A 13,970-nucleotide genomic window follows, 5' to 3' on the forward strand; every position below is an offset into this window, starting at 1 on the left:
CCCCCCAAAAGTAATCCCATTACTTTACTGATTACTTATTTTCAAAAGTAATTAATTACTTAGTTACTTAGTTACACGATTTACAACCTGAATAGGTGATAAAGCGATAGATCTTTCAGCCCAATTCTACTTTTTCTGCATAATCCATCATACAAAATGTAATCAAATGGAAAAGTCTCTTTTTAAAACTTGTTTTATTAGTTTTAATCTTTTAACTTTATGCATCAAGCAAAAATGTAATTATCTGCAACATTCTCTGACTGGAAGAAATTAGTTTAACATTTAAACCTATTTTCTGCACATTCCAGCACATAAAATAAAATATTTTGTGTGTTTACACTCAGTCTTTCAAATAGATGCAAGTAAAACACAGCAGAAAATAAATAAAGTCAAAGACTCAGCGGTCCTGTTGCTCTATTTTAATTGAAGAATCCGTGAGTTTCTCTGTGAGTTTCCCATTACGTCGTAGCTACTCGGTGCTTGTTGGAAGTTTAGGGGTTTTTCACTGTAAAAAGAAGTTTTCTTCCCACGCACAGCGGACACTAATGTTTTTGTCACTTTTTATGGAATCAAACTCAAAGTAAGGTCAGTACTTCCACGCTTTAAACGCTGCACGCTCATACTCTCTCTGCACTCGATATATGATCCATTGTTGATCTGCGCACAGCTGTTGTCACGAACGGCGCACTCGCTTACGTCACTGTCGTGAGACATTCTCGCAAAAAAATCACGGTTTTAGTTCCTATGGGAAAGTAACGGTAATCTAATTACCGTTTTTGCAATAGTAATCCCTTACTTTACTCATTACTTGAAAAAAGTAATGAGATTACAGTAACGCGTTACAAGTAACGCGTTACTGCCCATCTATGCTGATGACTAAATTAAGCTAAATACAACCATGTCACTACAATTAAAATGACACATAGCTTAGCATCTTATAGTTCTGCACAGCGTCCAACATCACTCTGTAGCATTCTGTTAGTTTGTTAGCTAGATTAGCTGTTAGCATACACTAATTCTGTTACCCTATATTCACAGAGATGACATCAACTGTACGCTCCACAGAGGCCCACATTTACACTTCATATCAGAATTATCTGGAAATTAAATTTAAAGTTTCACAGAGCGCTCTACAGCCTGGTAACATGGAAACTTTAAATAAAATGTTAGACTAAAAAACACAACAGCAGGAAGTTTAATAAAAGTGTAATTAGTTATTTTATGTAATAACAGGATAGCCAGGAGTCCACATTATTTTCAACAGCTACATTCACAGTGGACGTTAGCGTCAAGCTAGGTTTCCTCTTGGAGAAATACCCTCCCATTCTTTCATTACAGCTGTGCTGTGTCAGATGTTCTGTTGACCCACTGAGAGAGGCATATATATAGTGTGTGTGTGTCTACATACATGCTAATCGCAGGAATCAAGCAGGACTCGCAGTCTTCAGCCCCTGAAGATGGACAAACCCAGCACTTCATGAACAGTGTGATCGTGACCTTTGTGCAGTGTTACAAGTACTCAGATCATCGTCTATAGAGGCTCTGGACTTTTACGTAAATAGGATCAATTCACTCCTTGTATCAACAACAACAACATGTTATGAGACTTATTTCTGACCGTTCCCTTTACCCACGCTGCTACAGCTGAGAAACACCAACCAAGTCCCACTCTAAGCCTCCATCCCGCCACCATCAAAACATTAACAGCAAACTCATTACTCAGTTATGGAGACCATGGGAAGAGTTGTTTAGTGAAGTCATTCAGTCAATTAATGAGTCTACATATTTGTGAGTACTTTGAGGACCATTTTTATGTCTATGCAGTGCAAATAAAAGATTAATACAATGGCTAAAACAATTTTAAGCCTTTGTGTTTTATTACAAGATTTGACACTAGTGAGCTGTATTTAAACCCGAGGTACAAACTTAGATGCTGAAATGTTTTCCTGTTTCCAAGCAGCTCACTATGGTGACAACTGATGCTTTTTTAAAATGACATTCATGTGTTGTCTGGACATGATTATGTTAGTATAAATATGGTAAATTGTAGAAATGATTGGGTTTTGCACATTTAAAGAATCCAGAGAGTCGTTAAGTTTGCCAGATATGAACTGAATTGAATCCCTCAAACAGAAATGGAGCTGATGCAGACACACACACACACACATGGACTGAAGGAACAAATTCCAAACGATGTTTTTCCATAAAAATCCAGGGCAGATTGTTGCAAACAGCCAACATCACTACTCTCAGTAAATGTGTCATGCCTGGATGGGATCTGGTCAATGAGGAGAACTTCCCAGTCGCTCCCAGTGTGTCCTCAGATGCTGCCGAGACACAGTGAGGCATTGGTGCCGCCGAAGCCGAATGAATTTGTGAGGGCTACCCGTCGACCCCGAGTCTGCCATTGCTGCGCTGTGCAGGGAACGTAATTCAAGTCGAACTCGGGCTCTGTTCGGTCCAGGTTAAGGGTTGGGGGCAGGACTTTGTGGTAACAGGCCAGAGCGGTGAAAGCTGCCTCCAGAGCCCCAGCAGCCCCGAGCAGATGTCCTGTGGCCCCCTTGGTAGAGGACACAGCCAGGATGCTAGCACTTTGCTGGAAAAGTCTCTTGATGGCTGCATTTTCTGCTGCGTCTCCCAAAGGTGTCGATGTGGCGTGAGCATTTATATATGTGACATCAGCCAGAGAGACATCTGCATCTTTTAAGGCTGCGGACATGCACCTGTGGAGAGGGTACGAAAGAGGAAGTTTAAGGATAACTTGTTTCTTGGTTGTGTTGTTTTTGCTACCCTACAGATTCTTATTGCTCCATTTAAACAAAGACATGAATGTTTACATGTCAGCACAGATTTCAAGTCATTTTTTTCAGGATGTTGTCATATAGACTTCTCTGTAAAAGGAAACACCCAACATACCCATAACAATTGACTGAAACTGTAACCGCTATAAAGAGGACTTGGTTCTCTTTATATTCAAATTGTGAAAGAAGCCTTAGTGTTGCTTTGCCCCCCCGTTGTATCCATATAAGGTGAAATCATGGTATAGGCCAGATTTCTAATGTTCAAGTTATAAAATGTGAGGTCCAAAACTAACAGATGTTGTTATGATGGCTACATCCATGTTTTATACTGTGTGGTTTACACCAGTATCTGCTACAATGAAAGGATTGAGACTTTTAAGAGATAAAAGCATGCCAGCGTATTGACCCTAGTTTGTCACAAATGCTTTATGTGAATACTTCCAGGAAATAAACAGCCTGGACATAATATCACTAAGACAGAGAAGCTGTGCTAAGGGGACAGAATCCCTCAACAACCCCAAACCTCTGATAGAAAACTCAATTAACATACAGAACAGAGAGACCAGTCCAGGCTTGTTGGTGTTTTTAAAGCATCACAGGCATTTTAAGATTTTTTTATAGGAAGACAAGTAAATCTTTACTCATCTTCAACATTTCAACCTGGTAAAACACTCTTACCACCAAGCACAAAGCAACAAGCTTCCTGTATAACTAATTAGGCCAGCAAAATAACATGCTTGCTGGCTCTCACTCAGGCGGTACCCTTCTCCTGCCCCTTCATCCATCCTTTACGATGCTGCTACCAGGTGGATGCAACAAAATGTCAGTAGTCTAAAAAATGGAAAATATAAATTGTAACTAATCTTACACTCGTGTGTTTGTGACTAACATAAAAAAAGCAGCACACACAATTTGAACATGAGAAATAACAGCACATTAGTGTTTGTGCCTTACACATATCAGCATACAACACAGCTGATCAATGATGTTGTAAACCCGAGGTTGTTTCCAGAATAATATTTTCATAATCAACTGAAAAATGATATTTCAAAACTCTTTCTAAAGCACAGGTACTTTAACTTGGTAACGGTAATACAAGGTATGGATACAATTACATAGCAGCCTATATTCATCTCGTTCTCTACCATAGCCTACCTACAATTAGTGGTCCAGTCCAAAGACATGTGTCCATGTAATTTGTGACTCTAACATGGCTGAGATGAGAGTGAGTTAGATAAAGTGTTAAATTGCATAGAATAGAATAGAGTGCTGTATGAATCTAAAATAACATGTCTGTTATCCTGTCTTCTCTCACTCCAACCGGTCGCAGCAGATGGCCCCGCCCATACATGCCAACCCTCACGATTTTTCTGGGAGAATCCCGAATTTCAGTGCCCCTCCCGAAAATCTCCCGGAGCCACCATTCTCCCGAATATCTCCTGATGATTTTCCACCTGAACAACAAAACTGAAAAACCATATCCCAGAATTCATAGCGCGGCCCAGCCAATTCAAATTTCCAACAATGGCGGCAGCTAATAAGTTTTAATATTACTCTTATTTCTCTTTCTGGGTCACAAAATAAACTTTTAACATATTTTAAGACAAGAATGTAGCTGTGTAAACTTCAAATATCTGAGCCGGCGAGAACAGCCAACTCCCGGCACATCGTTTTCAAACCCCCGCGGTCTTTCGCTACTCAGGTTAAACATGATATATGAGTCACTCAGATAACTTTTATTGTTTGGCTTTTTTCAGTGTTTTATTTGTTCGTGAGTAAATTGGTTTGGCTGAGGTTAAAGTTATTAGATTAGATTAAATACACCGAGAGAGCTCGTGACGTAATTCTGAAGGCTAGACCGTCCAATTTCACAGTCGCTCACTTCCAGCCTACCCGGCCTTCGGAGGACCCGGCCCACTTAGACCACGAAGGACAGGATGCAGCCTCTGAATTTGGACACCACCGCTGTTTCCAGCCACCCCCACAACAGCCCTTTTGAATGTGTCCTTAATTCTGAGGTCTCAAGGTTGGCAAGTATGGTCCCGCCCCTCCCTGAGCCTGGTTGTGTTGGAGGTTTCTTCCTGTTAAAAGGGAGATTTTCCTTCCCACTGTTGCCAAAGTGCTTGCTCACGGGGGGTGATATGATTGTTGGGTTTTTCTCTGTATCTATTATTGTAGGGTCTACTGTACAATATAAAGTGCCTTGAGGCGACTGCTGTTGTGATTTGGTGCTATATAAATAAAATTGAATTGTATTTATTTTCGAAAAATGTGGCTTAAACTCTGACATATAGTCTAATGTGCACTCATTTTCTTCCACTTACCCAACCCACATAGGAACAGACAACCATTCACATTCACAGCATGGTGAATTTAGATTTACAAATTGACCTAACCCTATGCATGTCTTTAGACTGTGGGAGTAAGTTGGAGTACCTGGAGAGAACCCATGGAGACACAGGGAGAACCTGCAAACTCCACACAGAAATGTCCTAGGCAAAACTAGAAACTAGAAACAAGAGTACTAACCACCACATCATCTGCCACCCATCAGTAAGACTACAAACATTACATGGAACTGCATGGTTGATATGTACCTGTTGCATCCCATCCATTTTTTTGGTCCTTCTATCTGGGATCCAGTTTTATAAATTCACAGTTTCATAAACACCACTTATGAAATTTTGGGCATATATTTCTGCATGAAGTAACTATATTTGTTCTTACCCTACTTTACTGATTATCAGTATATTTGAAAAATATATAAATAAAAAAACCAAACAAATAAGAAACAGCATCATCAAGTGAGAAAACTTTGAAATGAGTCACCTGAATGCCCCATCACCATCCACAGTAGGAGCAGTTATGTGAGTAGCGTCCCCTGAGAGCCCATAACCCAGGACCTCTGCGTAAATCCGGGCTCCTCTACTCACTGCATGGTTCAGATCCTCCAGCAGCAGCACAGCTGCTCCTTCTCCCATTACAAAACCTTCTCTTTCTGGATGAAAAGGCCTTGAAGCAAGTGTAGGGTTGTTATTCCATTTGGTCGCGAGGGCACGGGCCCTAGCAAAGCCAGCTAATGAAAGTGGCCCCACACAGGATTCTGTGCCCCCTGCAACCATAGCAACTGCATCCCCGTGAACGATGAACCTGGCTGCATCACCTACGGCATGTGCACCTGTGGTGCAAGCGGTGGACACGGCATGATTGGGACCCTTTAGCTTGTGTTTGATGCTTATGTGTCCAGCAGCCATGTTGACAAGGATGCGTGGCACAAAGAATGGACTCACTTTGTTGTAGCCCTTCTCTTGGAAGAGGGAGGCGGTACGAGCGATTTCGTCCAGCGACACCATGCCCATCCCAACAGCCACCCCTGTGCTGAGCTGCTGCTCTGGGCTTTTGGGACACCAGCCTGCATCCTCCAGGGCCAGCTGAGTAGCTCCAAGGGCCATTACGGTTGCTGATGACATGCTACTGATCTCCTTACGAGAAGCAAATGTTTCCTCTTCAAACTGACCCTCCTTGGTTCCTCTGGGCACCAGAGCTGCCACTCTACAGGGGAGAGTCCTGTACTCTTCTGAGTCCAGGGAAACTACCCCACTCTGACCTTTGATCAGACGGTCCCAGGACAGAGCAGTGCCTGTGCCCAGAGGACAAACTAACCCTATTCCTGTGATAACAACCCTCCTTCTTTGTTGCCGCCCAGAGCTGTGGTGCCTAGACTCCTGATTCGGACAAACACCGGCATTCTTGTGCAGAAGCGTCCTTATGTTCTGTGGTCTCAACCGTAGTTTATTCCAACAAAACAGTGAAAAAACAGACATCCTGCTGTCTGTGTAAGCTTTGACAGCTTCAGGCTTAGTTGGATTGGAGTTTTTACTGTAAATATCAGAGGAAAAAGGAAATATAATTTAGAAAAAAATATATAAATTACGGACTTACATAAACTAATTACAGAACAGACCAGACTAGAGTTAGCGGTTATTTATGATGTCCGTGTCCATGCCTTCCTTGTGTTTGTCTTCAGCTGTATTTAGGTAGTATTAGTAAAGGCCAGATCCATTTAAATGGCCAACAAAAATCAACCAACTCAATACCACAGGAAGAAAACATATAAAAGTGTTTAATTGTGGATAATTATGGCAAAAATATTCAAACACATTTTTTTAAGTCCTTCAGACGAATCAAACATTTATTCAGGCTGTGATGGGGCAGCTTCCTTTAGGACCCTAAAGTAGCTACTTAGCGTTAGCGCATTGAAAACTTACAAGACTTTTCCATTTTTTTTACAAGAAATATCAACATGGCTGTTTCACCAGCGGTCACGACGTTGTGTGAGAATCCAAATGAAGTCTTCTTAGATGTCACAAAGTTGTTACTTACATACGCGGACAACATTATAAGGTAAGGCAACGAAACGCTAGGAAAGCTTACCCAGCTGCAGTCGAGCCTCGGTGTTTTGTACGCTTGTAGCCGTTAATGTAATGCCCTTTAGCTTTTATGTCACTCGCCGAATCCTAGAAAATCAGGGCATAACTATTGAAATGGGTTTAAATGACTTAACAGAAAACAGTTTTTGGTTATGTAAAATACATTTATATATTTACACGTTGATTAAGCGATTTATTGCTACAAGGACAGTAACGCTAAATATGTCAGTGCAGGTGTCAATAAAGGTGAATGCTAGTCTACTCTAAACGACCACAGAAGTATGTGTCATAACCATAGGTGTCTTTGGTTTGCACGTGGGTCGTTTCATCTGAAAATTATGTTTTGGGGGTTTGTTGTTTGTTTGTTTGTTCGTTTTATTTTTCTGCTTGACCATCTGCTTATGGCTAACCAACCAGAGATATAGTGGCGGTGGACAAGAAAAGGAAGTCAGCTGTAATGATAGATGTAGGGATACCAAGTGATAGCAACGTCAGGAAGAAGGTACACGAGAAACCCGCCCCCACACAAACTCTCTTACTGTAAACGTGAAATCAGGATCTGTAAATTGAGGCGGATCAAAAAATGTCTGAGTATTGGCTTCTCAAAATATGAACTGCCCCGTGTTTGAGCACACTGAAACCAACTTAACACTGCAGAAGACAACGAGCAGCAGTTTCTGAATGGTATATCTATATACCTATTACTATTTTGTTTTTGTTGTACAACACGTCACAACTGTCACTGTATCGTGAAATTTAAATGAATAAAAATAAAACTTTCTAGTTTTTGTGACTATGAATTTCACATTTTCTAATTAGCATTCTTCATGTTTTGTTTTGCGTAATTGTAAAATGCAACCTCGTAGCATTCTGAAATATCTGTAATAGTTTCTGAGATGTTCATGTTCAAACATTGCCTCAGATATCTGGAAAAGTACTTTATATATGAAGCTAACATTTTATAGTGATCAGTGTACATGTGTAAACTTTGAACCATGATTTTTTTGGGGGTAAATTGACAGTTAGTGAAGCAGAGGGCCCACGATAATTTGCAATAGAGTAATCCATATATGTTGTCTGCTTAGCTGATACTTGTGTAGAAAAACAGTGGATTCAAGGCACATTATATCTGCTGGCAGATACTGGACAACTTAAATGCCAACACTGAAAATGTGCGATTGGTTAGTATCAGTCAGTATTCCTGATGATTACTATTATGTCATCTCTAACAGGTATCCCAATGAAGAGAAATACAGATCAATACGCATTGGGAATCCAACTTTCTCCACAAAGCTGTTGCCTGTCAAAGGTGCTGTAGAATGTCTCTTTGAGATGGGATTTGAGGAGGTAATTTATTCATTTCTACTGTACCAGGTGGCTTCTATTTTAGAAGCAAGCTGGTGTTTTTGCTGTGTAGAACTTGCCTAGAAATCCATTGGACATTTCTCACTTGCTTGACTGTGAGCAAACTACCTCTTGCCAGGCTGAGACTCACTTAGTCTTCCCCAAGTCTGCATCAGTGGAAAAGCTGAAGCTCATCAGGGAATCTATTGCCACAGAAAGGGACCAGAGGCTGCGTGAGGGATGTCCTGTCCAACCAGCTCCTGTGCCTGCTGCAGCTTCAGCAGCAGCGAGCTCTACTGCTGCGGCTAACCTATCGGCAGCATCACCAGCACAGCAGCCACCGTCCGTGGTAAATAAAGACACTCACTGATGAATCAGAGAGTAGAGAAACCCTGATTAAATTTGGTCATGCCAACTCTATCCTCTTTTTACAGAGCATAGAGACCTCCTTGGACAGATTTGTGACAAATAAAGAATATAACACAGAAATTAGCCACTTTGAACATTAGTTTGTAACTGTGTTGTGGATTTTCATCCAAGGATATTGGACAGCTGACCAAACCACCTGGCATTCCAGGGCTGGGACATCTTACAATGATTTAGCTGAAGTCATGTGATACAGTTATTAATTATGGGTAACAAGACTCACTCTATAAGCCAAAAACACAAAGGATCTTCTTTTTGTTACTTTTATTTTGAAAGGATCTTCAGTTTCCTGATCTGTACAGAGGATATTTTCTCTACAACGTGGACAGAGAACTGAAAAAATAAAGCAGTGTGACTTTATATCAGTTATGCTTTCAAGTTATAGGACATCATAGTTTCAGTAGTTAGTGAGGAAATTATTAATAGCACTATTTTAAGCTTCCGCCAAATGCCTGTACAACGCCTGAACAACATTCACTTCCTTGAATGACACATTGGAGACCTGTCTGTTTATTTGCCTCTGTGTCAGGAGAGCAGCATGAGCTTCTTTGTGACTCTTCAAACAAACTTCCAACATGTGCTGCTTTATGAAAACCCTGAGCTGCAGCAGAAAGCCCGGAGTTTGATCCCTCACCAGGAGCTGTACTCTGCTGCTCAACAGAAGCTGAAGGAGGCTAATGAGTCTGACCCAAGTAAGAAAATTTCACCCACAGAAAACTTGGATATGTAACGTGTGTGTGTGTGTGGTGAAGTTTTTGACTTGCTGTCCTGTTTTCAGAATGTAAAATTGGAATAGAAGACTTCTTGGTGCTGGAATTGCTCAGGTGGTTCAAAAATGACTTCTTCACCTGGGTGGACCGTTTGCCCTGCCACCTCTGTGGAGGACAGACTCAGAACGCTCCCTCTCTCAGTCCTAGCACCGATGACCTCCACTGGGGAGCCCAGCGAGTGGAAAACCACTATTGTCAGAGCTGCCGGGTTTCCACCAGATTCCCTAGGTGAGTGTAGGTTATACGTTTGCATTTGGTTGCAAAACAAGTACGGCGAGTTAGGCAGGGATATGTTGCTTTCCACTGCTCGCTGAACAATTTTCTATGTAGAGAACAAAACGAAGACATCAGCAGAATGTAGCATATGAAGGTATGTAGTTAACAAAGATATGGGCAGCGAAACATAAAACAACAAAAAACAAAACATGTTTTAACTAAAAACTGTTAAGAGAAGCAGAATTCTGTTTCACATTGTTCTTGGATCACAAAAAGTTTACAAAATGCAAGAAAAAGAAATATTCAGATGTTCACTGTAGAAATCAAAGACCTACAGAGGCAGAAAATAACTCTAAAACCTAAAAACAACAAATGTTGGAATGTGTGTAGAAAGAAATACTGAAAATTAATAAACACAAATTTCAGAGAATATGGGATATATTAAACAGCATTATTAAAAATAGTTGTGAACAGCACAAGGAGTTCAATATCTTACTGATAACTACATCATAAAGGATGATGGTGCTGACGTAGTTTTAACAGTTAGTTTGTAAACGCTGGATCAAATCTGTCCTGAGCTCCTGCCATCTGAAGACTGGGATCAAAGCCAGATAGAAACACGTGTAAATACAGTAAAGCCACTGATTGTAGTGATAGAGATACAACTGTAACGAGCGTCACAGAAGGATCTCAGAATCTGTAACATTCACATCAGTGAAGTTCATAACAAAATGAGGTGTGTGTGTGTGTGTGTGTGTGTGTGTGTGTGTGTGTGTGTGTGTGTGTGTGTGTGTGTGTGTGTGTGTGTGTGTGTGTGTGTGTGTGTGTGTGTGTGTGTGTGTGGCTGGCATATTTTGGATGCCTCGTCTGTTCTTGTTAACACCAGGTATAACAGTCCTGAGAAGCTGCTGGAAACCAGGAGAGGGCGCTGTGGGGAATGGGCCAACTGTTTCACCCTGTGCTGCAGGGCTGTTGGCCTTGAGGCCAGGTACATCTGGGACAGCACAGGTATATACGTCATTGGACACCTTTTCTGCTTCTCTGCTCAAAGAGGAAAGATGTCAGTTTACTCTGCTCTGTCGTGCTCTTACATTTCTCAGCGTCACTGGATCATACAGACTGTTTAACTTGAGTTTGTATCATTTTAAGTAACATAAAAGATGAGCTTCAGTGTATATGTTGACAGGACAGGCTCATACCTGCTTGTACATTAAGAAAACGTTATCACATCTCCTAAGATTCCTGCGTGATGTGCTGGTGCACACGTGTGTAAATGAGTCGTGTTCCCTGTGTGTTTCAGACCATGTGTGGACAGAGATTTACTCTGTCTCTCAGCGCCGCTGGCTACACTGTGATCCATGTGAGAATATCTGTGATAAGCCTCTTCTGTATGAGGTCGGTTGGGGGAAAAAATTGGCCTATGTTCTGGGCTTCTCCAAGGACCAGGTACAAGAAATGGACACATGCTAGTACTGTTGTAACTTGTACTACTATTGTATTATTATTTAATACGAATGCTGTTATCTGCACTGTACTTTCTCACTTTGTGTTGAGGTATAGATGTTTCTGTGTTTAGATATCGACTCCCCCTCAAAGTCAAAGTTGAGTTAAGTGTATATATGAGATTATATTGCTGTCTTTGACACGGCCTCTTTCATGTTTATATCTTTGGGGGGGGATAGCCCTCACTAGCTTAAGAACAGCTCAGATAATTACAGCTGGTTGTTTGAACAGTTGTGGGTGTGTGTGGATTTGTGCTGTAGGTGGTTGATGTGACATGGAGGTATTCCTGCAATCATCCAGAGGTTGTGTTGAGAAGGACCAGGGTTCAGGAGGCCTGGCTGCTGCACACCATTAATAGGCTCTCTGCAGTGGTAAGACTAACTCACTTAACAGACTAATTACTGTGGTGTCTCTGGTGTAAAGCACTCACCTGCTGCTCTGTCATTAAAGCGGCAGCAGTTCCTGAGTCCAGAGAGGAAGAAAGAACTGACAGAGAGGCTGCTTGTCGAGTTGGTGGAGTTCATCTCTCCGAAGAAACCTAAAGCAGGAGAGCTAGGCGGGCGCAACTCTGGCTCTCTGGCCTGGAGAACAGCTCGGGGAGAGACCAGAGCGAGCAATGAAGAAACCTCCACAGAGGTACGGTACAACAAAATATGGCCTCTGGCATCGGTTTGAGCAGACATTTAAACAGGCTTCTTGTTATCAGCAATATACTAAATATCCTTTTGATTCTGCTGTAGCTATGGCATCAACATGTACAGAAAATGACACAACAATGCAATAAACACACAGCTTTCTCAGTAACACATTTTGATGATGCGGCCTCTCTTCAGTTGTTGAGTAGATTCACCGTTTGGAAGTGTACATTTTACTGAAAAAGCATGCGTTTTCTTTCCAGGCTGTAGGTTTTGTGTTCACTCCGACTGACAAAGAGAAGAGTGACAGGATGCTCCATATACGCTACAGCGCCTCCAAAGACCAGTACTGCCGAGTGTCCAATGGCTCTGAACTGATCCAGAGCTGGTCTCAGTGCGCGTGGAGCACGGAGTCAATTTTCAGAAAGGTGGAACATGATTGGCAGATGGTATGTTTGTTTTTGTTTTATAGCAGTGTCGTTATCTTTTACCTTTATTCTCTGTATATGTATAATTGTCAAGCACTAAGTGAACAAATGCTGGTCTCCTGTTCTAGATGGACAGTGCCAAACCTCTGTTAGAGCTCATTCTACTGAGTTTGTTTTAAACAGCATAGAAAAATACAATTATTTTTTCTGAGCAGCAGTTTAAAACTAAAATACAATTATCAGGTTAGAAAATGTTTAATAACAGTAGGTGTGGAAATGTCTCTTAATGCAAAATAGAGAAAATTCATTGAGTGAACGTGGCAAGAAAATCTGGATTTCCACGGAGTGGATGTGATTGCATTTCTTTAGGTGTACCTGGCTCGGACAGAAGGCTCTCCTGCAGGAGGAATCAGCTGGAAGTTTGACTTTGCTCCAGCAGGAATGAAGATAAAGTCTGTCTCTATCATGGCCAGTAGCCAGACCTACCACTCTGGGAAAGCCTGCTGGCATTTGCGCTCGGGCCCGTTTACTGCAGAGTTCTCCGGAGGTATCGGCATTTACATATATTCAGCATCCTGTTTTGTGTTGCCATGAAACCACCTGACTTCCTCCCCCACCTTTGAACTCTTAGATGGCAGTGCGCAGTCCTTTTCCAGTCTGTGTGGCTCTTCAGAGTTCATCGTTGCAGCAGAAGTCAGCGGGGGCACGGGGGAAACGGCATGGCAGCATTCTCAGCTGTTCAGACAGAGCTTGAAGGAGACGGAGGAGTCTACGTTTGAAGTCATCGTTCATCTTCAAGATGCTTAACACTTAAAAATACTTGATCACTCTGACATGCAGAGCTGTTTGGGTTGTAGTTTCAGTGCAATATAGAATTCCTCAGGATGATTGGACATGCATGGCCTAATGATGGACTCATTAAGATATGACTTTCATTCCTGTCACACAATTTAATCTCTTACTTTGACTGAAGGCCATTTAACATGAGACTTGCACAGTTTTAACCATAAAGCCATATAGTTTTGCAATGTTTCCCTCCACTGTAAATGTGTTTGCAATTTGTAGTGCGTGGAGACGTTTCACACTCTGTTCTGTTAGGGTCCGAGTACTGCAGGTCTGTTGTTACTAATAAACTGTTTGATGTTAAATCTGCAAATTAAAAATGGGCTGTTTACCTACAATATTCAGTTATGTGTCAGATAGTACATTTAATAATGCTGTGTTGCTCTCGTGGTAAGATTTGAATTAACGAAAACACGTGAGGGCGCGTGGTAACCCTGGAGTAAAGGTAAAACAACGTATTCGTAGCACTAATAATATTACGCTGCCTGCTGTGACGAAGCTCGAACGGACTTTTACCGCCATCTTGTGTTGAAAAAAGGAGGAAGGGTTACTATAAATGGACCTGTCCTATTGG

At 41.6% G+C, this 13,970-nt stretch overlaps 2 protein-coding genes across 4 annotated transcripts; one reads left to right on the forward strand and one right to left on the reverse strand.

Annotated features, from left to right (window-relative positions):
- Positions 1 to 1,858: 1,858 nt before the first annotated feature.
- On the reverse strand, positions 1,859 to 7,356 carry oxsm (3-oxoacyl-ACP synthase, mitochondrial). 3 transcript variants are annotated; one of them, XM_026155576.2, is made up of 3 exons: positions 7,236 to 7,356; positions 5,631 to 6,680; positions 1,859 to 2,723 (listed from the first exon to the last, which is right to left on the reverse strand). In XM_026155576.2, the coding sequence occupies exons 2-3, from the start codon at positions 6,623 to 6,625 to the stop codon at positions 2,321 to 2,323; spliced, it is 1,398 nt and encodes a 465-aa protein (XP_026011361.1). In that variant the 5' UTR covers positions 6,626 to 6,680; positions 7,236 to 7,356; the 3' UTR covers positions 1,859 to 2,320. The 3 variants fall into 3 exon arrangements, with proteins under 3 accessions (XP_026011361.1, XP_026011362.1, XP_080151929.1); XM_026155577.2 differs by lacking the exon at positions 7,236 to 7,356 and adding an exon at positions 6,766 to 6,829; XM_080295803.1 differs by lacking the exon at positions 7,236 to 7,356 and having other exon boundaries at positions 5,631 to 6,826.
- Positions 7,010 to 13,740, forward strand: ngly1 (N-glycanase 1). The gene is made up of 12 exons (XM_026155575.2): positions 7,010 to 7,205; positions 8,464 to 8,578; positions 8,715 to 8,924; positions 9,531 to 9,693; positions 9,780 to 9,999; positions 10,874 to 10,995; positions 11,288 to 11,433; positions 11,751 to 11,861; positions 11,941 to 12,126; positions 12,389 to 12,574; positions 12,923 to 13,100; positions 13,185 to 13,740. The coding sequence occupies exons 1-12, from the start codon at positions 7,105 to 7,107 to the stop codon at positions 13,358 to 13,360; spliced, it is 1,914 nt and encodes a 637-aa protein (XP_026011360.1). The 5' UTR covers positions 7,010 to 7,104; the 3' UTR covers positions 13,361 to 13,740.
- The last annotated feature ends 230 nt before the right edge of the window (positions 13,741 to 13,970 follow it).

Source organism: Astatotilapia calliptera, chromosome 22 (assembly GCF_964374335.1).
Source record: "Astatotilapia calliptera chromosome 22, fAstCal68.1, whole genome shotgun sequence".
Lineage (NCBI taxonomy): Eukaryota > Metazoa > Chordata > Actinopteri > Cichliformes > Cichlidae > Astatotilapia > Astatotilapia calliptera.